Source organism: Toxotes jaculatrix, chromosome 19, assembly GCF_017976425.1.
Source record: "Toxotes jaculatrix isolate fToxJac2 chromosome 19, fToxJac2.pri, whole genome shotgun sequence".
Lineage (NCBI taxonomy): Eukaryota > Metazoa > Chordata > Actinopteri > Toxotidae > Toxotes > Toxotes jaculatrix.
Window position 1 is genome coordinate 16,139,565 of NC_054412.1, and position 24,142 is coordinate 16,163,706.

Sequence of the window (24,142 nt, forward strand, 5' to 3'; positions counted from 1 at the left end):
AACACAGAGAATTCTTGTTTTTTAGCTTTGGATTCCTTCAAAATGATCCCATTGAGATTTGTCCCCTTTTCTGTCTGCCTGCCGTTGTCTTGGAAAGGAGTTGCGGTCCGGGGATCGAATGCGTGGTAATTTCTTTTTCTCTTCTGCGCAGGTAATTTGCAGGACACTCAGTGATAGTAATTCAACAATGATTGATTTTTTTTTTTTTCGCCTTCCCTCCCTTGTAAAGGCGTTGTCATCTCATGAGTAATTACATGTCAGGGTGCAGACTCATCGACTGTTTTCTCACACTCCTAACGCTTAACTTGAAGGCAGCAGCTGCCACAAGGCTCTCAGGTCGTTCGATAAACAGTTACCGGATCTGGGCATGCCCTCTCTCCCTTGTATGGAATAGGTGAGGACATAGATGTTGGTGGATTGCTTGTCAGTCAAAGCTGTTTGCAAAATAGCCTGTGGCGTGTAAATTTGACGTCTTAAGAGTGGTGTTTCCAAAGTTGACCCACCAAAGTATAAACATGTGTGGATCTGCTCTAAATGGCAGCAGGAGGTCTTTACACCTTGACCTGCTTTTCGAGAGATTTACAAGCATTTTCTACTGTTACTGTTACTGTTTGTCCATACATTACTTCTTAAAGAACAGTTCTAGTTGATTATATAATAACAATATTCTCTCTAACTAAATTGCTGTCATCTGGGAATGTTCAGAAATAATATTGCGAAATATTTGGTGAGATGAGGCAAGATACACGAGCGGTTGGACGATCATATAAGTTTTAAGCAAACCTCCAGGTTAGCTAAAATTATTTGGAAGAGATTAGTGTTAAACTTATTACCAAAACCGTCCATTTAAGCATCATCGTAGTTTACTGAACAACTGTCCAGCTCAGCTTTAAACACTGTATTTGTGACAAGAACAGTTAAGTCATTTTGAAATACACACACACACACACACACAGTTGTTGTGTACAGTTCATTCAGTGAGTATTCAGACCTCTTCAGTTTTGTCACATTTTGTTGCATCTTGCTGCTCAAATAGTTTAAATTCATTTTTCCCTTATTAATCTACACTCAGTACCACATGATGACAAAGTGAAAACACAATTTTAGAACATTTTGAAAAAAGGAAAACTGAAAAATCACATTGACACAAGTATTCAGTCCCTTTGCTGTGGCACTTGAAATTTAGCTCAGGTGCCTCCCATTTCTCCTCCTGATCATCTCTGAGATGTTTCTACACCTTGATTAGAGTCTGCCTGAAGTAAAGTCAAGTGATTGGATGTGATTTGGAAAAGCCACAGACCTGTCTATGTAAGACCTCACTGCTGACAGAGCTGTGCTGTTACCTCTGAATGAACGATGCAGACTGGTTACTGTTGGCTTGTTTGCATCTGAAAATGTCACCGAGCTCCCAGAGCTCAGCAACTTACTTTGAATTCAGTGTCATCAAAGTTGCAGAGGGAACATTGTAATGAACCGTGTTGATCCTTTTCTTTAAATTTTCTGTTTAGCTTTAATGGATCAGGATCACTTGTGATTAAGATCCTAGGTCCAAGGATGTAATTCCAACTTTTTAAAAGTGGAATTGAATTATATACAGCTTACCCAAAGTGGTGATCAAAAAACAGATTTACAAAATTAAAATTGTGCATTTAAATGCTGGAAATTTTGAGAAATAAGACAGAAAAGGACTTCTGAGCCTCACAGCCCCATTCTTCTATTTAACAATATACCCACACTGATCCCATACAACAGGCTCCTGCAGCTTACACGTGTTCGGTGTGTGTTTGCGTGTGGGCGTTGATTGTGTGTGTGTGTTTCCTCTGCTTTTTTGTCTCTCCCTCTCTCTAATTATTCTCCCCCTCTAACAGTGCCCTCTCAGATCTCCTTTCTTTTTTTGTCCCCAAATTCCTTTTTCATCCGCATTTCTCATCCTTTTCCAGTCAGTGTTCATCAGGGCTGTGCATCTCTCCTACAATGCTGTGTACTTTTGTGACAACCCACATTACTGCAGGGGCTTGTCTTTGTTTAGTGAGAGGGTTCCAATTTTCTTATATAACACTCCGAATCCCTGCACTCTTTGATTTTGGATTACATGATCTTTTTGCGTGAGTTTGAATCTTTGAATCAAAGAATTACTAGACCGAGCTGGGCGGAAATTGTGCATCACACTTTCCCGGAGCTGGCTGAGGTTCAGGCGTTGTCTCAGATGAATGACCATTGGCCTAACTACTCTGCTCGGGCCTCCGGGAGAGAGTGTCTCTGTGTGTGTGTGTCCCATCCTTTGTGCTGGATACAAGAGGGTTGGTCATCACAAGAATGACCTTGTGTTCGTTTTCAGACATGCTCTCAAACATACAAAGGCCTTCATCCATGCACTGATGTGGACAACGTTACAACTCCCACAACCTGAAACAGGCGCACTGAAAATATCTGCCAATCTTTGTCTTGAAATACAGACAAAACAATTCCTTGGGAGCAAGATAAATCCCCACGCATCCCCGGGGCCAAATATGATTAGCCCTATCTGAGACACAATCTCTGTCGCTCTCAGAACTCAGACTAAGCTGAGAGTAGAAGCCGCCAGTCTAATTCATCCTTTCAACACCATAAATTTCAGAGCGACCTGATAAATGATGAATTTACTCTCTGGCTTTGTCTGGCGTCTGAGAGAGAATGGAAGGAGGATAGAGGGAAAGCGGGCAGGAGAAACAGAGGGACATGGGTGAATAGAAAAGAAATGCAGCCACTGAGGGAATACAGAAGCATTTAATGGAGTAGATGACAGGAATAAGTTGACAAAAGGGAGAAAGAGCTGACATATAGACAGATAGATGAGTAGAAAAGAAGAGAAAGGGTATGGAGAGTGAGGAGAAAGTAGATAAATGATACCAGAATTGTGGCTGGGGCTGAAGAGGCCTGATTCAGCCAAGAAGAGCAAGGAGGGCTGATTGCACTGGAGAGAGACAGACAGAAAGAGAATAGCGGGGAGCTGATGAAGGAGCAGAGGATAGCTGGATGGATGGCGGGCTGAAGAGAACGAGAGAATAGAGAGAAACTTGAGTAGATGGATGAATAGTCAGAGAGAGAGGAGGAGAGACAGAGATGAAAGTCAGGTGTAGATTGGAAAGGAGGTGGGTGGTGCAGGATATTCATAACCAGCGGCTGCAACTGCTAGCTATGGAGCTGAGCTGCGGAATGATGATTTTTGGACAGGGCCACAGTATATCAAATGTACTTATCATCCCCAAATGGAGAGAATGCCAGGAGTATGTCACAGCAGCCATTTTCACAGTTTTGATGCGCTCTCAGCACCGGGCCCTGTGATGGAACCCCAGTGAGATTAGTCTGGCAAGCAAACTGAATAAAACGAAGCGACCAACCAGCAGATGACTGTCGCCGTGCCAGTGTTTGTGTGGACTGAATAGCTGCCACCAAAGGGGAAACACTTAGACAATGTTTTGGCTGTAGGAGAAAAATGGTAAAACGGTGAAGGCATGCATTAGAGCTAAAAGACACAAGTAAACTGGATATAAACACAAAAAACTGTCAAATATTAGCTGCATCCTTTCATCTAAGTTTTTTTTAATAGTCCCAGTACTATCAAATTAACTGTTTACACTTAAAGCCATCCTTTGTAACTTTAACATCAGCAATAGTGGCAATAGGTGACAATTACACAAAATACTAAACAGTTCCATGACAACAGAAGAGTCTTAAAGTCAGCAAAATGTTTTTATTTCCACTCTTATTGGTTTATTTGATGGCTGACAATATTGAATGATAAACTGTAAATGTTTTCCCTGTTTGCCAGATGTTAGCAAGACTACCTCAAAATAGAATAAGATAGCATTTCTTCCAAAATCAATAAATCCGGCTTTATAAATATTTTAAAGTACATCAGTATATAATGGCACAGTAGAACTCATGGTAGTTAGCAACAAACCACACTGCTAACATTAACTAGCCACCATGGGCCACTGGTCATTCCAGACCAAGTCAAGCTGTTGTTGCCAAAACCCTGAGTGTATTGAAATGAGCAAACATTTGTTCAAGTGCTTTGTATTTGTTCAAAGAAAAATATGTTACTTCTTGTTTCCGAATTTACACAGACTCTAAGTCAGACTGATCCCTCATTGTCTGATGTCCTGCCTCAACAAATTGTTTCAGAGATTACTTTAAAGGAATAAAAACACAATTTAATGGGACCTTTGAGACAAGATTTGTGCAAGATGATTCATATGGGTTTGATTTATGTTTAATTTTTTTTGCAAAATAATAAGAAAAGAGAAATTAGGTTGTCTGTGATTAATATTCATAGCAAGACCATTATGAAAACAAAACAGAAATAAACCATTTTTACATACAAAACACTCAAATTACAGTTGCGCACACGGGAATATGGGTTGCTGAGCAGTGTGTGTGACCCAAAAACTAAAATATGGATTTTAGTTCCAGTAACATGGACTGTGTGACGCTGACAAAACATCAAACCCATAATGGCACTAAATTGCACTTTCCTCTTTATTCCAGTAAACTGAAAGGTTGATGAAAAATCTTTGAGGAAATATCTGTCCACTCTGCTTTGGGAAAAAAAAAAGAAAGAGAAAACTCAGGAACCTTGAAGGCAGAGTAATTTCATAATAAACAATAGTGTTTTTATTGGCAAGGTCATCCATTCTGAAGTCACCTTTAGAAATTGAATATCAAATTGACAAACTAGAGAGATTTTTCTCATTAGTTGGACAATTAGCTTGTGGTGTATTCATTACAGGGGGACTGTCACCTCATTAATCACCCAGAACAATGTAAGAGCTATACCTGAGACCACACCATTAGCAATGCGCAGCAAGCTTATACTCCCTTCTCTCAGTTTGAGACATGATTTCACTCCAGCTAAATAACAATATGATACTGCAGTCAGGACATTTAGCAAGAGACATAAGTTGGAGAGACTGCAGTGATGTTTTCTAGATGTTTGCTTGTCCCCTCTTCTGTTATTCTCGTCCCAGTCCTCAATCCGCTCCCCGAAACTCCTGACCTTTCTGTCTGTCTCCTGGTTTCACATACAACCATCATGCCTCCTTCTATGGCCCTTGTCCAGAGCAGAGTGTATTTGGCTGCCACCCGAAACCTGCTTGAGATCAAAGGAATGGGGAGGGAGTCCTGCTAGTTGCTGATTAACCTGCTGGCACGCTGCAGACACAGTCCTTTAGCTCCTTGAGCTCCCTCGCAGCCATAGCCGCACTCCTTACCAGCTGGCTGTCGACCGAGCACTTGGCTGGTTTCTCCCTGAATATGAAAAGATAGAAAAGCACGATACAGAGATGGAGTTGAGAGAAGCAGAGGAAATGGAGACAAGTTTACTACCTTGGAGCATAAGTGGCTTAATGAATGATTTAATAAAATTGTGGTGCGTCACTTCATATATACATTTTTAATAAGCGGGTGGAAACCATGCAAATCAGACTTAGGTGTGCACCAAATAACAATGATACCAGACAACATGAATACAAAGCAAAGACTTGTGGGTGTAGGGATAAGCATGATATCAAAGCTCAGTCATTTGGATTCCCGTGAGTGTGTGTGTGTGTGTGTGTGTGTGTGTGTGTGTGTGTGTGTGTGTGTGTGTGTGTGTGTGTGTGTGTGTGTGTGTGTGTGTGTGTGTGTGTGTGTGTGTGTGTGTGTGTGTGTGTGTGTGCATATAAAGTTGTCAATATTTCAATCACAGAATTCTAGCAGCCAAACTGGACACATTTCCAGAAGGCATTTTCTCACAATTATAAAGCTGCTGCCCTTTCGGTTGTGTTAAAAACGGTACCTTTATTCCTCCAAATACCTTTCCCACCTGGGTACAGAGTGACATCATGGTGTCATTCATACTTCTGTACAGGCTTCACACTCTTTTGTCGTGCCTCAAAGTGTTTGAAGACAGAGCTGTACGTCTCGAGCCCTCAGTGCTGACAGACTCGCGGTGGCTTTCAGAGGGAATGCTCCTGTGATTGTCAGACAAAATATTGCATCCTGGCACGCACACAACAAGAACTCCTATCATGAGAAAAAAAATAATACACACACAACATCTCTGTAAAGGAAAATCTATTATCTTTAATTCCCATATACCTGGAACACCTTGGTCTCAGAGGAGGGGAATGTGACAGCTGTTTTTTTTTTTTTTTACCCAAATGGCCTCCCACCCCGTCAGTAATGATCTCATTTGTATGCATTCTCCTCTTCAAATCTGTGTCACTATGGGACTTCCCTCCCAATAGGTCCGCTGTACCTCAAATTACTACTTCCTCCACTCACATTGCCCCCCCCTTTCCCTGCAAACCTGCTGCACAGCTCCTTTCCTCCAAATGAGCTACTAAACCGAATCATTCCTTGGCCCTTGAAATGTAAAAGCAGGTGGTGTCCAGTGGGAAGAATTAGTGCACATAAATTACCTCCAGTTTGCTTCAGAGAGAGGCAGTTAATACATGTCTACCTTTTTAAACACTTGATAACCGTCCTTTTGTCTTTACAATGAAATATGATGAATGTTTTATAGGACTTGTTCTGTAGACTGTGATGCATTTCCTGTGTTTTTACCTACTGTTGCAGGTTATTTATGCAGTTTGCTGTTTCCTTGACTACTATGGATATATGCTGTTCTTTTAATCCATAGATATTATGTTAAATATTGGTGTGGAGTGTGCTTTATAAATATGGATTTTAAAAATTTAAACTAAAGCAAAGCTTCTTGGAAAAAATAATCATCCTAAAGCTTCTATAAATATTTCTAAACAAAGATAAAAAACATTATAAACCACTGTATAAATGTGTGTTGTCTGTTGCTGTTGCCAACTGTTTCAAGCTGTTTGTTAAACTTTCAAACTTTAAAGGCAACAGCGACATTGAGCGCTATCAAATGGCAAATAAGAAAATCCCGTTCAAATATACCCGGCCAGTAGAAGATTGGCTTCAGGAGAAAGGTAAATCTTTATCGAACTTCTAGAATGTTTTTCTTTTGATTATCTGTCATTTCATCGGCTTGTTCCCTTTCAACCTCTGAGAATGAATAACCATCCCTTAAACCATTTAAAAAAAAAAAAAAACAAGTAAAACTGTAAAGCTTTTTTTTGTTACTTTTTGTACTTCCCTTTAATTTTTATTTTGTTTTAATTTCTTCCCCCCTTTTTGTCATCGTCATCTTTTTAAATTTTGTTGACTCATGGTGTCCAGTTAAAGGGACTGGGAAGAGATTTTATAAACAGTGCAGCAATGAGATTTTAAGTATCAAGTGCTCCTAATCTTTTGTGCAAAATTGACTAGGAGATGCCGTTATCTATGCTGCAACAGTAGGCCGATTGTTTTGAGAGGAGAATTAGCTCCCTTGGCTCAAATCCTCTGCAATGTTTGAGAACAAACTAATCAGTGGGCATATCCCCCTGAAAACTTTCCAAACAGCGGGTACTTTTCCCTGCTGTAATTTATCTGATTGTAGTTATACACATCACACACTGTAAAATCCTCACTTGTTTGGTGATGGAGAGCTAATTGGAGCCCTTTTTTGACAGCAAAGCGTCACAGTGAACCTGCCAAGGTGCACTGCGCCCTGATAGAGTTGTGCTTTTCACTCAACTGAGATTTTCAAGTCAGCACCTCGTTTATGTTTAAAACATTTGTGGGGATTGAAAGGTCTGCTCCCCCACTGTTTTTCTTTTTATTTCTTTTCTTTTTTTTTTGGGTGCTTCTAAAATTTTCTTATTCAGCATAATATCATTATAAACTGCATTTAAAGTTCATAGCACATAAACATCTTAACTTGATTATAAAGTCCCTTTAACAACCGCTAAAACACAGACAGGTCTGAAGAATCCCATTACTGCTGCATGCATGACTCCACACATGCTATTTCATTTTCGCTTCTGTGATATGAACGTCCTGTCCCTGTCATTCCATGCCCAGTGCATTATGTATTATAATTGTGTAGATGCCGCAAATATAACAAGCTTGCAGTGCTGTGTGTCTGTAAATTATACAACGAGATTTTTAATTATGATTCCTGTATTGTGAAAGTTTGGTGTATTTTCATTTCATAATTAATGCATGAGCAGTGTGTTTTGACAATGATATTTAGGCTTCTCCTAATGAAATTCACCGTGACATGTAGTGAGTGTGTATTGCTCGTGCTTTATCATAATATGCCAAAGCCTGTATACATATTTATTAATCATTTCACCGCATGAGTCCACTGTTTTGTCCAGAGAATATTAAGAGTTTCTGTGGAACGTGTTCCAGCTCATCTTTCAAATATTTTTTCACACCTGCAAGTGTTCGCTCCCTTATGATAATGCTGCTATAGCCGCATAGTGTCTGTTGTTTTCAGCATTAGTAGTCGCTTTCAGTGGTGCTTTTTCTTGTATATCAAAAGAAAAAGCCTACACCCTGCTGTAGATAACAGTACATATAGCTGCAATATTTTAAAAAGAACAGGAAGGTGCGGTTGTTGAGAACAGCTTTTTTCAGTGTAAAAGCCTTTTGCATTACCGTCACAGTTTTAACCATTTTAACTTCATCCACACTCATTTAATCAAGCAGTAAAGTAATATTTAAAGCATTAACACATATGTTATGTCTTTCATCATTACATCTACTTTGCACTCAAAGTGTAGTTCCTCATAAAGGTTACAGTTTGTCACATTACTCCTGCATCCTGCCTCATGCAAATATTAATACTCTTACCTCCCTCCTGTACCAGGCCGGCAACTGACAATCTTCAACACCCAGGCCACTATCTCCATCGGTGGAAATGACCGGAAGCGGCCCTACCAGGGCCAGCTCTCCGGCCTCTACTACAACGGCCTCAAAGTCCTCAACATGGCCGCTGAGGGCCACGCCAACATCAAGGTGAACGGCAGCGTGCGGCTGGTGGGCGACGTCCCGGCCAGTCGGGGCGCTGCGCGCACCACCACCTCGGTACCACCGGAGATGTCCACCACCTTCATCGAGACCACCACCACCCTGTCCACCACGACCACCAGGAAACAGCGTTCGCCACCCACCATCCAGGTACAGCAGCAGTTGATGGGAGAGATGGAGATATACAGAGGAACTGCATGTGAATGATCTGAGAAGGGTTTAGGGATGAGAAAGCCTGGATTTTCTTGAGATGTTGAAGAGCTACAGTACACATGCTAAATGCACTATTATAGCTCTAATTCAAAACAGCAAGCTTAGCTCTGTTCAGACATTACAAAATCTGCAAAAAAAAGCAAATAATTGTATTTCCCAAAATGTCAAACTACTCCTTTCATATCTTAAAATGACCTTAAATCCAGTATTAACCACTCAGAGTGAAGTGGAGTGTGGCGTTGGATTCCCCCTCAAAGGAGATTTGGAGACGCTGGCTTTCTGAGCTGTGTTGAACACAGCTGTCTGTGGGCAAAATGTTCTGTTTTCTTGATAATCAGGTTTAGAATGTGATGAAGTGAAATGTCAAAACAAAAAAGTCCTCCTGCCCCTCCTCCAGTATTTTATGTGTTTTTGTCACTGAGCGTGGGTGGATTTTAGCCTCGCTAAATCACTCAAGGTCAGGATACTGTATTTCTCATTCGATGGAGGATTGAAGTGCTGCTGTTCATTGAGGTGTGCAAAGCCGGCCTTGCCGCTGGTCTCCTTCTCTACATTTCTCTGTGTTTGTCTGTCTCTTTCTTTTCTGTTTCTCTCTGTCTCTATCTGTCACTCACCCGATCTGGCCTAACACAGGCCTTTCTCCAATATGTCCTGAGTCCAAGCCAATGAATGTCACTGCCGTGCCAAGAAAGTAATCACGCCGAGCAGTCCTTTGACACCCAGAGGACAAATTGAACCATTCGTTGTTCATATTAAAGCAATAACTCTCCCTCAGGGGTGAGACAGGGTTGGGGGAGAGGTTGGTGGGTGGACGACAGACAGGGACCACTGTTATCAGCCTCTTCACCTCAACAACAGATTGCCTGGCGTGCAGTGATGATGGCCCTTCATGTCAGTGCTGACACTCTTATGTCTCTATCAGTGCAGGTGTGGTGAGGCCAGAGTCAGAGCTGTTAGAAAGCCACTAAATACCCTGTGATTTGGACAGAACTGACACAGAAAGACCTGGTGTCAAGCCTTCATACGTGGGGCTTTGAAGCTCTGAAGCAAAAGTAAAGCAGTCCATATAGCACGCTGTCTATGTGGCATCGGTCTCATCTGCGATGATGATGATGATGATGATGATGACTGAGCTGAGATACATTATACTGCCGTCTCCAGCCCCATCAACAAGGTCACATCAGATTAGAAAAAATGTGGCATCTCTGGGAAAATGGCATTTAGTGTCATAGGCTATTAATATCCAAGGAAGTCAATAAAGTTCTATGTGCTATGAAAGAGCTTTCATATGAAGCACTCTCCTTTTCAAGGTGAAATGATGAAGCGATACCTCTTTTGTCAATACTCAGGATGCGGCTATTAGATGCAAGGTGATGCACTTTCGTAACTTAGCGATAAGAATTTTGTTTTTTTTGCCCTGACTAACTTTTCACTTTACTTTTGTGCTCCCTCTGAGAGCGTGCCTTGTTCATTCTTCTTCCACAAGCTCCCATGGCAGTGTCTGCCTTGATTCACACCACAGTGTCACAGAATTTCATTTGCCAAGGCCTTTAATTTTACAGTTCCCTGTTTGGCTGTCAAATACCGTGGTGTGAGAGGTAAGGAGAGGACCTGTACCAGTTTGGCAGATTTCTCCACCCCTCAGGGTAGGGGAGTAGAGGGAGTTGAGCTATCATTAGTGATGTATTGCAGTGCTGAAAGAGAGCTATAGGCTTCTGACACAGTGCTGGATTTGGCCATGTGTTCAGCTGTTTAAGGACTGGAGTGTGTGTGTGCGCACGTGTAGACTAAAATGTGTGTGTGTGTGTGTTTTGGTATCTTCTCACACATCTATTTTTGGTCCACTTCACCAACACTAGCAGTTTCTTTTTCAGAGGTGAGAAGTGGCGAATCCCTCGACATCTCAGGATCAACAGAATGAGAGACAGGGGTGGGAAGTGGAGAGAACCAATCTCACGCTTAATTAATGATAGCTCCGCGGGGACGTACCGACACGACAGACACATTTCGCTTTCTCTAACTCTCCCTCTCACCCTCCGTCACTGTGTTACTTAGCCGCTGTGTGTGTCAGGCGGTCAACTGAGGGACTAAGGATTAGCGTAGACAAGCAAAAGGTTGTTATGTTTTCAGGATTTCACTTCAGCTCAGCTCAGAGACACACAGTAGTATTTTGTGGTGATTGTTTTCATTTTTTATTTTGAAAATATCACTACATCAAGGTCATAACTGATGGTACCAGGGCAGAAGTTAACAGGTCTGAGGATTTTCACCATGGACGCAAGGTAGAAAAACAAAAATCAAAGAACAGTGACCAAATCAGCAGGTAAACAAAATGGGGCTGACAATACACTCTGCTCCCGAAAAGCTCTCTCTGGGTTATGAAGCCAAGTAGAGGATGAAACAAAACCGCGTTGCAGATGCTACATCATAGACCCGCAACCCCGGTGGAATCCAGGGGACTACTTGAATTCTAAGGCCCTGAACTGGAAAATCATGGTGTCACTATGGAGCACCAATCAAAATTCAGCATTCAGTAATCTAACCACACCCACACAGTCTTTATAAAGTAGGTTAGCTGTGTTTTTGAGTATTGCATTCTTAATAAATGATAATTAAAGATGTTTTTTAAACTTTGATTCTTATTTGGTTGTGAAGATTTAATGTGATACAGAAATACTTAAGATTTGAAGCCAGACAAAAGTCAGTAAATGAGAAGTAATTACAGTATTCCTCTTCATCAGCTCATAATCAGTCAAATACACTTACTTACTTACTTAGATCAAACGGCATTGAGAGGCTTTTCGGTCAGCAAAGGTTCATCATCCCTACAGAATAGTTTGGAACCTGTGTTTCTATTCATTTATTTCTGCTGCTGTCAAAGTCATGTCTTGATTTTCAAAACCACTTTATCAGCAATCGTAATAAGTTGCCACATCATATCCATTTCTTCATGAATATTATAAACGGTCTGGACCTGGCATTAGATATGTCAACAAGCTGCTTCCTTCTGAAGATCATGCCACCGCCTACCCAGATCCTTGCTGTCAAAGCCTGCACATCTTTTGAAGATTCAACTCGAGTCATCGTTCTGTTTCATCCACTTAGCATCTGGAACATTTCTTTGATCATGTGCCTCAGAGGGGGGTGACTAATGTTAACCATGTTAGCTTTAACTGCCTGCCCTCAACTCTTCCCCATACACTTTATATAGCCATTATGATTCATACACGCAGAAATGCAGACATAATGGGAGAATAATGTTACTTGTTGCGCTGTTGTGTGTAAGATTTGCACAGTGAATTTCTTTGTCATGCGGAATTAAAGCTGAGAGGTTGACGATAAACACATCTCATACTCTGAAAAAAAAGAAAAAACTTTACGTTTCTCTATTCTGTCATCATGAATATTAATTAGCTTTTTGACTTGACTGTGCAAGAAGAGTCAATAAGGTCTAGAAAAGGAGTAATGCAGTGGTTAATATATATAAACAAGATTAATGGAATAAATATTGTCCTGTTATAAAACTGTTTACTTCAAGAGGCGTTTCAGTCTCACACAGACCCCTGCTTGCTTTTATCAAGCGACTTGTTCTCTCTAAAAAAAAGAAAAAAGTAAACAGTTTGACATTAGCCCTGTTGGCTGTCTGAGCTTCAGTGTTCAGAAGTGTTTGTGTTGAAATTTAAATGGCTTGACAATTGTTTTGGAAGTTATGCAACACATGATTAAAATTCTACCAGTAGCTTGCAGAATGAAAAGCCAGTAAGGAGGATGAGAGATATTAAAGGGGAACTCCACCAATTTTATACATCAAAGTCTATTGTCTATAAGTCTTGTGAAGTACTACTACAAATGTGAAGAAAGACTTTATATAAAGCCTTCTGTGTCTCCAGAGGGAGCTACATAAAATGGGATAAATTGCCTAAAGTGATGTCACTTGAGTTAGCGTCGGCTGGGCCTGAACACCACAGGTTTCAAAATGAAAAAGATCCAGAGGTGTGGAGTTAGAGAGAAGTGAGCGTAACGTGAAGTTGTGTTTTGGGTAATATTGGTGCCAGGTTATGACAAGGAGTAAGAATGTGTGGAATGAAAAAGACAATATCTCTGGTTCTGCTGCAGTTTAGAGAAACAGGACAACATGCAGCAAAGGTCATAAACCAGATAAGGCTTTGCACACTAAGCTACCATGATGCCTGCTCTCCCTCCTTTTTTCCTCAGTGTTTTCATCGTCTTGCCACTTCTACACTGTCTAGTTAAAGTATGTCAGGGATGTTTCTTCAGGCCTGCATCAGTTTTTATTCTTTTTTAACCGTCCATTGTGAGTTTGACAATATCAAGGAACTGCGATGCTTAATCAGGGGAGTATAACAGCCATTAAAGTCAAGAAAAACTTTTTTTGTTTAGATAGTAGATTTGTGTTTTTCAGCTTTCATCCTGTTGAATAATTCTAAACCCCTACGATTTATCTGGTGACCCCTTCTTGCTTTGCACACTTCCCACCGATTGGGAACCACAGATTTAAACAACTTAAGGTATTGAGGTCTAAGACTCAATTCTGGCTTTAGAAAAGGCCCGTGTAATTTTACGAAGTCAAGATTCAGTTGATAAAAACTGATGAAGAGTACTTTCTACTTTAAGACTTTACTAGTAGCCCTTGAGGCTTACCCCTCCAACCATACTGGTAGATATCTTTGAGTGCTGAGGGCTGGTGGATCGTGATAGGTGATAGGTAATAAAAAGGTTTGCTTTACAGGTGCTCATATTGGTAACCTGGTGTTTTTGGAAGCTGCCAGTGAGTAATTATGACAACACAGCTTCATTTAGGGATATAGGAAAAAATTACAATAAACAGGTATAGCTTGTTAAGTGGCTGCCTAAGGATTTCAGCTCTGCAGAATTCTGTTTGAACCAAAGAACGGATTTCATGCTTACTGGTTCGATGTGGACAGTCATTTTGGGAATGCTCATTTATGCGAGGCTCTCGTGGGAGATCAGCGTCTCTCGATCTCAATTAACTTGCGCTGCTGGCCTGAGATGTTTGGGAACAATTAGGACGGGAGGCTGCAATCTAGAGGACCGTGGGGGAAAACAGCTGGGAGAGAGACACTGAAAGCGATTTGCATGGCTGCAGTGTTAAAGAAATTGCTCACGTCCATCATCTTCAACTGGCCTGGTGCTCAGGAGACGGGAAAATGAGAGGTAAATTGTTTGTAGTTTAATTGGGCTTTTTTTTCTTTCTGCTGAGAAGCGGGAAATAATGCCATATCTACGCGCTTGGATACACTTTCCATGATGACAATAATATTACATTGAATCGACACGGATTCTTCTTTGGCACAGTGTGATTTCTGTATTTTCAGATTATCTTCAAGGTGATTCTGATAGTGTGAGGTGGACGGTCACAGGAAAGTTTAGAGCGACAGGGCAATGTGCAGCAGAGGTCATAAACCAGAATTCACCACTCACTGTTGCTAGATAAGGTTTTTCACACTAAGCTACCATGTTGCCCGCTCTCTCTCCTTTTTCTTCTGGCCATTTTCCACTACTCACCTCTTTTACACTGTCTATCTAAAGTACGTCAGGGATGTTGCTTAATGCCTGGGGATATATGATAATCACTGATTTATTCTCTCTTCAAGAGGTAGTGTGGAAGGCACTGTGCAGCATGCTGCGTGTCTCCATGTGGTAGTCTGCTAGATGATGTTTGATGAGCGTGTTCATGTGTGTGTTTATCTGCTCGTATGTGTGAAGCGCACAGGTGTGTGTGTGTATGTGTGTGGGTGTGTGAGGACATGAGTGTGCAAGCAGATGCGCTCCCATTCTCCACCTGCTGTCAGTCGTCTTTTATTTTCAGTTAGTTAGTCTCTGTGATCACCTTCCCTTACAACCAGCGCAAAGACCTGCCAGTAACTGTGTAAAGGTCAAAGCAGCAGACAGGTATTCCTTGGGATCTTTTTTTTTTTTTTATTCCTTCCCTTCCCTTCATTTTTTTCTTTCTTCATCAGTATCCAGCTTTTTTTACCTGCGTTTCTGGCTGCCCCACTAGGCACCCTAACTCCCAGTGACTTGTTGGAGATGAATGTTGGAGGTCCGCTAGTTGCTCAGTAGGTCCAATTAGCAGACAGCAGACTGATGGGGACCCTGTTGGTGTGTGTGGCTCATTAGAAGGACAGACACACACACACATACCCACACATTGTGGATCTCTTAATCTTTGTCTCAGACATCTGAAAACATGCACAACCAATTTAAGCTGCAATAACATTTACACACACACACACACACACGTCTACATGCTCAAAAATCAGTCAGCCCTGTTGCTGCCACATCAACTCACAGTGTCAGAGCAGAACAGAAGCACAGTATCAGGATTTTCAGTGTGTGCTGCCAAATGGTTCCCCCCTACCATCAACATGACAAACTCATTCCAGCACTGTCATGGATTGTCTGTCTTCTCTGTCGCTGGAGTGTGTTTGCAACAGTATGATTCCCTTTATGAATTTTTCATGTCACTTGGTGTGCAAGAGAATACGTACGTAGGGCTATTTCCATTAGACTTCTCTATGTGACCATGTTTGTAGATGTTTGCAATTTCATGTCTGTAGATCATGTGTTTCTTTGTGTGTGTATTTGCGAGTTTGTGTGTGTGTGTGAATGCTGAGGGGCAGTTTGTCTCTCAGTGTGTGAGAACCAGCAGCAAGCTCCAGGGGTTTTGAACCACGGGGGTTTTTGTAATGGATGTCCCCCATGCCTCACAACACAGCTTATATAGATCCTCCGGGAACGCGTGCGTGTGTATGTGTAAACCTGCTGTCTTGTCAGCCGCCACTGTCGCGGCAGGGCACTCACACACAAAGGGGCGCGCAAACAGCACACATCGGTTACACACACACACGCACGCACGCACAAACAGTGCGGCCTGTTACTGAGCTGACCAGCAGGGCATCAGAACATGCTCTGGGTGGTATTCAGGCTCCCCTCACGCTGTGCTGCCTCCAGAGATGGCTGACTGGTTATAACACGACACACATGTCCAACAAAACTCTCAGCCTTACAACTGAAGCAACAAAGTGATGCTACCAGCCACAAAACACGGATGGAGTTTATGAAGGCCAGCTCCAACTATGCAAACTATTAAATGCAATTAACTTAACCAACAGATCATTTTAGTCAAGACAGTTTAAATTCATTTTAATTATACAGCATATGTGTCAGAACAACTGTGGATTAAAAATCATCCCAAATGTTTTTCAAGGCCTTACATATCAAATCCAAATGCTTCTTCTTTCAGTACAGATGTCATCTATCCCCGAGCACATGCCAGTAGACTTACATGGATTATCAAAGTGGAACAGTCAGTATTAAATCCTGTGCCAAACCATTTTAGAAAGTTGCGAGGTTGCTGTGAGATCCCACTCTCTTGATGGTGTTTAATTAACTTTTTTCCAGCGCAATGGTTCTGGGAACAAGACTATTATAAAAGTTAAACTTCTTTTGCCAGCAATTTTTCTATAACACTTGAAGTTATTTTATAGGAAGTTGCTGCTTTTCCTGTTAAAAAACTGCACCAGTTATTTGCTCCTGCATCACTCTCTCTCGGCACACAAGATTACGCCAGTTGTTTCTTCTTGTTTTTGGTTACTTTACTTTTTTCATGCTTTACATGAACATTCCAACATTTTGGGAAATGTTCTTATAAAGGTTGCATGAGTGGATCAATATTAATTTAATCTCTATCTGACACAGAAATAGCTCAGTAGTTTTATTAGCTTAGCCAAAGACAACGCCAGTAGGCAGCTACCTTAGCTCTGTCCAAGGAGTACTAGACAAATTAGATATTTTGGAGATGCCAAAATCACTTATCACTTAAAATCACTTATTTGTTTATTTATATATTTTTTTATTTGCTTTTGACTAATGCTAGCTGCTTTACACTTCCTCTTTTTAGTTAGGCTAAAGATGTCACAGTGACATCTTATATATGGAACACAACACAGACCTAAAATTAACATTTATCATTTAATCTGTAAGACAGCAAATTTCTCATAATTTTGAAGTATTAGCTTCTCACCAGATGAAGAGAAGCTCTCTGAGCTGTGTAATGTATATGATAGTAAAGGGTAACTTCAGGTGTGTTATAGGCCACGCTCTCAGAGCTGGTGACTTATCCTATAGCGGGGGCAATGAATTTCTGCACTCTCCTGTACGGTGAATATACGTGCTGCCAGCCTATGATATGCACTTTGAGTGTGTGAATTTATGTCTTTATGTGGGAGGGAAAAGAGAGAGCGAGAGACTACATCTCTGTGAGGTACTCAGGGATCCATATATGCATTATTGTATCTGTGTGCACAGAACACACCATGTGTCTTCTGGAGTGAGGATTTAATTAAATATGTATCACACAGACACAGCCTTTGATGTTCCACAGCAATAATGTCTTCTGTTTCATTGCTTAGCTGAACTGTTAGCGAGGCCCAGTAATGTTTCTCCTTTGTGTCCACAGAGACTTGTTGTAAACTACAATGGAACCTGTTGCTCTTAATAGCAATGAGTGAAGAGTAATTTGTCTGTGTGCATCCACGGGTTGCCGTCCTTACACGTGTAAGCATGTGGAGGTACTGCGGGAGGGCTCAGGCGTACGGTATATTTTACATCATTTCTCTGTTGGTTAGTGATTACGTTTCAACTTTCATCTTCTAAAAAGAGACTAAATCGAATGCTTAATTTGGTTTGTGCTCATTAAGAACTGAACCCAAATGGGACCTCCGGCTAATTTGGGAGACGTAAAGCTGCCAGCATCAGCCATTGCATAACGCCTACATTGATTTGGTATTACAGCCTTGAAGTCATAATAGCCTTTGACTGTGAGAAATACAGCAATATTGAAATGGATTGAAAAGGGAGCTCAAAATTTAGTCCACAAGGAGAAAGTGCAGGGTCCAATTTCTGCTGCTCGTTTCAGTCTTCACACATTCTCAATAGAAAGCCAATAGCTCTGCCAATTGAACATATCTTCTTACTTATTGATTGTATTGTTGCAATTAGTGAGGTCAACTGAGGTCTATTTATAAAGCCCTTTGTCTCAAAAGCATGTTCCAAACAGTACAACAGTACAAACACAAGCCTTCCTCCAGCTTACGTAATCAGCAACCATTCACACTGTGAATCATGCCTTATTATAACAAGATACCATTAGACAGCATTGTTTTAGATGTTTTATGGTATTGAATTTATTGGTGTTTTGAATTAGAAGGCAAAAACGCACTTTATTGTTTAAACCCTGGATTAAGTGAGTCTAACAGACTGATGCAGAATTAAATTCTTTCATAAATCCAACTCAGAGCTAATGTGATCAGACTCATTCAAGCTTGCTTAAAATATGTTTATTTATTTATTTATTTTAACACAGAGCCCAAGTGGACATCAAGTGCAGATCACATCAGTTCACAGTAAAGATATTGACTGATGATTTTCACCTCAGAGCAGCAAATATTAAACATACTGGTTGAAATGAATAATAAAGTAATTAAGTAAATACACAACTTTAAAAAAAAAAAAAAAAGCAGAATGTTTGGTAGCAGTTTCAAAGTCCAAAGGTGAGCACAGAATCCAACAGTACAGATGTGTTGCTGCCTGCTCCTCTCTCTGCTGAGCTTGTTGGGCTTGTTGCAGAGCTCTCTTCATATCATCTTGGATTTTAGCCCAGTATGAGTGATGTGATGTGGACTTAAAATCCGGAAAATTAATTGGCAACAATTTCGGCATTTGATTTTGTAATCAAAAAGAAAAAAGCCAAAAATTCACTGGTTCTGGCATCTAAGATGTGAATATTTGAAAATAAGTGCTAGTTACAGCCACTTAAAATGAAACTTCATATTTAAGACACAATATGGAAATAAACTTTAAAGTGTTAAATAGGATCCTAATTAAGTCATATTTTTGATAGAGAATTGTCTAAGCTCTACATTTTAAGCCATAAAAAGTGCATTATATGTCAATTTGTGATATGTGGGAAATGTCCTGTTTTACTGGGACTAAAGTAATGAGAGACTGTCAGGGAGTCTCAGTCTCAGTCTGGCACATACACTGTAACACTGGCTCAGTCTGAGGCTAAGCTAAGCCTTCAAAATTAGCCTGACTTAGACCAGGCTAACCTGGTTCATGAAACACATTTTGTGAAAGTTATCCAAGTTCAACTCTGTTACTTTATTTTCATTTTGAGGACCAGTCTCAGCCAGTGTCTTCTGATCCTCAGTAAAATGGAGACCTTTCCATTCCTGTACTCTCCTGGCTACTCGCCCTCCTTCTCTTCCTCCCCGCTGCTCTCATCTTCTCTCTGCGTCTTCTTTGGTCATGGCTTTCAGCGCGGCTCGCCACCACATCCACATGAATTCCTCACTTCCTCTTTGAAGGGAGAACCACAAACGGTAACACAATCCATAACTCAGAGCTGTAATCGCTGCTCCAATTTCACCTGAGGATGTCATGGACTTGCATAGAGAGAAGAAATTTCCTCCCATCTCTTGTCTGCTTACCTCACATATCCCTCTCTTCCCGTCTCTGTCCATGTGACCATCCCACACAGCCCCTTAGTCTGTCAGTTATTCTGTCTTTGTGGGTGTACATACAAATATGTGTGTGAGTGTTTGTCACAGGGCTTCCCTGATGACCTTGTACACTGCGGCAGGGGGGTGATTAAGGATCAGGGCCAGAGACCATTTCCTTTTCCATGGGAAGATGAATGACCCTGTTTGAAAGTGGCTGCCTATGGCCTCAGGGCAATTAGAGTTTGCTGTGAGCCAGCAACCCTCACTGCTCTGTGTGCAAAGGCGGGTCCTTGAGAAAAAGAGAAATACTGGCACATAACCCATTCTGTTGAAGCCAACACACCAACAGTGATGGTGAACAAATTAAATGCATTTTCTTTTTTTCTCCTTTCCAGCTGTTTTCCCTTTCCTCACCCACTTCTCCCGCCCTCTTTCAATTTCTCCATAAACCTGGAAAGAAAAAAAAAATGTGCTGACTACAGGAGGCCACTAAGAAAGGCCCACCGAGGGTGCTCATTCGAAATATCAATATTTGATCTTGGAAATCATTTAGCACGTGGCTTAGGCACTACAAGTTGATTCTGGTGCTCATTTTGTTGTAATTTATCCACCATATTGAAGGAGAAGGTTAACAGCAGGACTTCCAGCCTTTTTTTTTTTTTTTTTGCGCTGCTTGTGTTTGCTTGCGTCTTTCAACAGTATCGTTCCTAATGAAGATTAAACATCTTGATCAAATGTTTTATTAGATTCACCTCCATCTGTTATTTTTAACATGAGTCTCTGCTGCTTATTCCCCCTTGTGTTTTTTTTTCTGATAAAACATCTTATCTGTCACAGAGCGGGGAGCATGAGCAAAAAGAGTTGTGGCAGCCTATTGATAGGGATATGGCCTAGCGCCATTGATTTCCCTTGTAATACAAGCCTCTCCCTTGTCGGCCTGTCAAAGCTCAGATCAGACATGATAACGTGCACATCAGACAGCCGTCAATAGAAAGGCGAAGCTTCCGCCATGGAGATGACTATCTTATTTTGGTACAAGGGCCGGTGGAGTGGAGGAATGGGAACTAGTGAGACAGCAAGAAAGAGGAGATGGGAGTGGGAGTCAGTCTGACCTCTGATTTCTGTCGCTTTCTGGGCCATTTCTCAACCTGAAAAATAGTCTGCTGCGTGTATCCCTATCTAACGTGTGAAAAATATTTCCAAGGTGACCAAGTAGCACCTTGGGGAAGAAGAAGTTGCTTTGAATTGTGTGTCTTTGATTTGCCCTTGCCTCCACGTCGTCACTTTGATCTTTGAACATGCAACCGCATTGGATATCCATGGCAACTGACTGCCAGGATAAGAAGCTTGAAGAAAATTGATTTGTTTGGGGTTTATTCCCATCAGTACTAAAAAAAAAAAAAAATCTGCTTTAGCCATTGGGCACTGTGGTATTGTAAATAAACCAAATTGGGTTTGATAGCAGGGCTGTAATGTGGATCTATAATGTTGTGTCTCTTCCCTTATTCTCAAAAGGCTTCGTTTCTCAGTGTTTCCTTCACCCTCTGGGCGCAAAAACATGTGAAGGTCATTTGTTATGATAAGGCCATGGTGTGTTCAGGAGCAACCTCCCTCGCCCTCGCCGATGATATGACTCAGTGTACTGTACTTAAGCATGTGATTTGCCCCTCTCCTCTCGAAGACACAGCACCGTTCACGCTCATATTTCATGTCATGTTTGTAACCCGGGGGCCATGGCTGCTTTTTAGCCTTTACACTGCTTTTACTGACCCAGGGGAAAACTATAGACAGTGGTCGAGTACATTATGTCTTTCTTTCCCCCTGCCGAGCACAAGCTGTTGCTTTGATGTGACCGATCAAATCACCGTCATGCTCAGCAGAATATTCAACTGCAGCCAAAGCCGCAGATGCAGCAGCTGCTCCTGTTATCATCCATGTATTTGAAGAGTTTAACTTCAAGTTGAAACGTTCACTTTTTAATTCGTATGATCCGTAGACGATGGATGTCAGCAGGCAATTAAATTATGGGCCGTGTTGAGAAATAGTTATCAAAATGATAGCATTTTTACAAAACTGTGATAGTATTGTCAATTAAAGGCTATTTATTGTTTTAAGAGTGATGTGCTTTCTGTGGCAGTGTACAAAATGTTCTTTAAATTTATCAGTGAAGTCTGCTGTGGCATCTTTTTGTGCGAGGACATATGCTGTGAATGGCAAGTAGTTATGGTTTATCACATATTCCTGACTTCATGTCTATTATTAGGCACAGGTGTAAAGAGAAGGTGTGACTGCACCCCTGCTCCTGCAGGCACAGTACTAGATTGAATGCCTCAGTGATTAAACACAATGTTTAAAATAACTGGAAATAATGAACGAATATTAGAAACCAAATGTGTTATCTGTTTTTTTGCTCTCAGTTTTCATGCTTCCTGTTCCAGGTGGTCTGTATTGTGCTGGAAAACTTGGAAAAGTGTGGCTTGGCCGTATTGAATAGTGGATTTTATTTGGCTGTGGAGGAAATCTGTCAGACACCAGTTGCATTCATCTGCTTGATGTAGCGCTGTGTGGCAGCCTGCAGTGCTACTGGTGCTGCAGCTACAAATAGACAAGTAAACAGACGGTGTTTCCTTATTGAGTTGTGTTGGGGGGGGGGGGGGGGGGGGGATGTTCATACTGTAACTGTATAAGACACACACTTCATTTGTCTCATTCACTGCTGAAGCCTCATATGAGCTTTGTCTCAGCTCAGGAATGACATTTGACAGATTATGGATTGTCTGCCAGTGGTGGACTGCAGGAGAAATTATCATGACCAAAAAACTTTATGAGTCTACATATGGGTATATGTGAGTGTTGTTTGAAGACAGGCTTGAAAAAAATGTGACCATATCTTCAACAAATAAAACAAAGCATCCACACACTTTAATTCTGGTCTCACATTTATTGGCAAAGCTTTCATTCTACACTGCTCCATCATTCTGCAAATTGAAGGAAAATTACTTTGTATAATAACATATAAATCTCCTCTGGACAGGCATCTCCTCCTTTTCCCGTGGTGAAAAAGTTTTTTAATAAAAGAAGTGTTGTTTCCCAAGCTTCAAGTTTATTGTTAATCAATCTTGAAGCCTCTTTGTTCACTCTGAGGTCAGGCCTGACTGGTGATGTAGCACGCACTCCTTTCACGTGCTGAGGTAATTGCAGCTCCGCCTGTTAATGGTCTCTGCATTCCTGCTGGCTGATTCACACTAAGTCAGTCCAGAATCCCTGATTAAACACCAGAGAAGCCTTGTTGAGGCAGAGACGGCCCAGTGTCTTTGCACATTCTCCTTTTTGTTTGTGTCAGTTCCATCAGCTGTGAAACTAAAAGCTGCGTATTTTGAGACTTGTCTCCCAAGGAGGCTGTCTATTTTTATTGATCGCCACTGTGATCCTTTTAGTTGATGTGCTGAAGTGGTCAGAGGTAAATGCTGTTTTAATGAAGTCTGGCTATTGATTTGGCTGTGGTGTTTGTTTGTGGAGTTAGGAATTGGAGCATCTCCTGAAGGCAGGGTAATCAGGATAATCAAGCATGATGCACATAGCCTGTGATTTTTTTATGTACTGAAATCATCGTGTATGATACGCATTCCTCACACACAGGAAGCGGAAGGCATATGCGCGCACATTAAGGCCTCCCACACACACACACACACACACGCACACACACACACAAACCAGCCTGTAAATCCCACCTCCCAGACTCTCTTAAAATGACGACGAGAATGTTTGTTGAGAATAATTACACCAAAAAAGAAATCACTTTGCTGCCAAAATATATCCCACTCTATGTTATGGAGATTTAGACAGAGAATTGGATTTCCCCAGCTGTGAAATCAGTTTTTGTAGTCCCGCTGGCCAACCGCATCATTATGCTATACCCCGCTGTAGGCTCCCATCACTGCACAAATGCAGCCTATGCCTTTTCCGCTCCATGTGCTCCCTTTGCATTTACAACATCTAGCCTCATGCCATATGTTATTATCGACGTCTCTGGTCGACTGAGAGAGGACTGTGAGCTCTGTGTGTCACTTCATTGGTTCTGCATTAGCCCAAATGCGGAAAAATGGCACCCTAAGCCCTTCATGAGAAGCACTTCAATCTGAACCATTGTGACGGTCAGAGATGCATCATATGTTTATGAAAATGAATCAGGCGCACATCTAGTGAATCTACAAATGTCAGACATCACACTTCAAAAGCCCTCTTCAATTTCTCTGAGTGGAATCAAAAGTTGCTTAGATGAGAAGGTCTCTTACTCCGAGTCTGTAGATGATTTTCAATCAAATGGAAAGTGAATACATTGACTGGAGGATGTCCTTCTACCATTTAAATGCAACCTTTACAATGCATGAGCTGAAGCAGTCATTCCTGCTCTTTAATGCAGACAGGCTCAAAGATGAAATGCTTAATGATTTTCTCGTTGCAGGAGTTCTGCAGTGCTG

The 24,142-nt window shown here is 41.3% G+C and overlaps 1 protein-coding gene across 1 annotated transcript in view; it reads left to right on the forward strand.

Moving 5' to 3' along the window:
* LOC121199408 (neurexin-3b) overlaps positions 1–24,142 on the forward strand; it is a 260,973-nt gene that overhangs the window by 222,513 nt on the left and 14,318 nt on the right. Inside the window, exons 22-23 of the mRNA XM_041064054.1 lie at positions 6,882–6,971; positions 8,741–9,051. Coding sequence (XP_040919988.1) covers positions 6,882–6,971; positions 8,741–9,051 — 401 coding nt within the window. The remainder of the gene's footprint in view (positions 1–6,881; positions 6,972–8,740; positions 9,052–24,142) is intronic.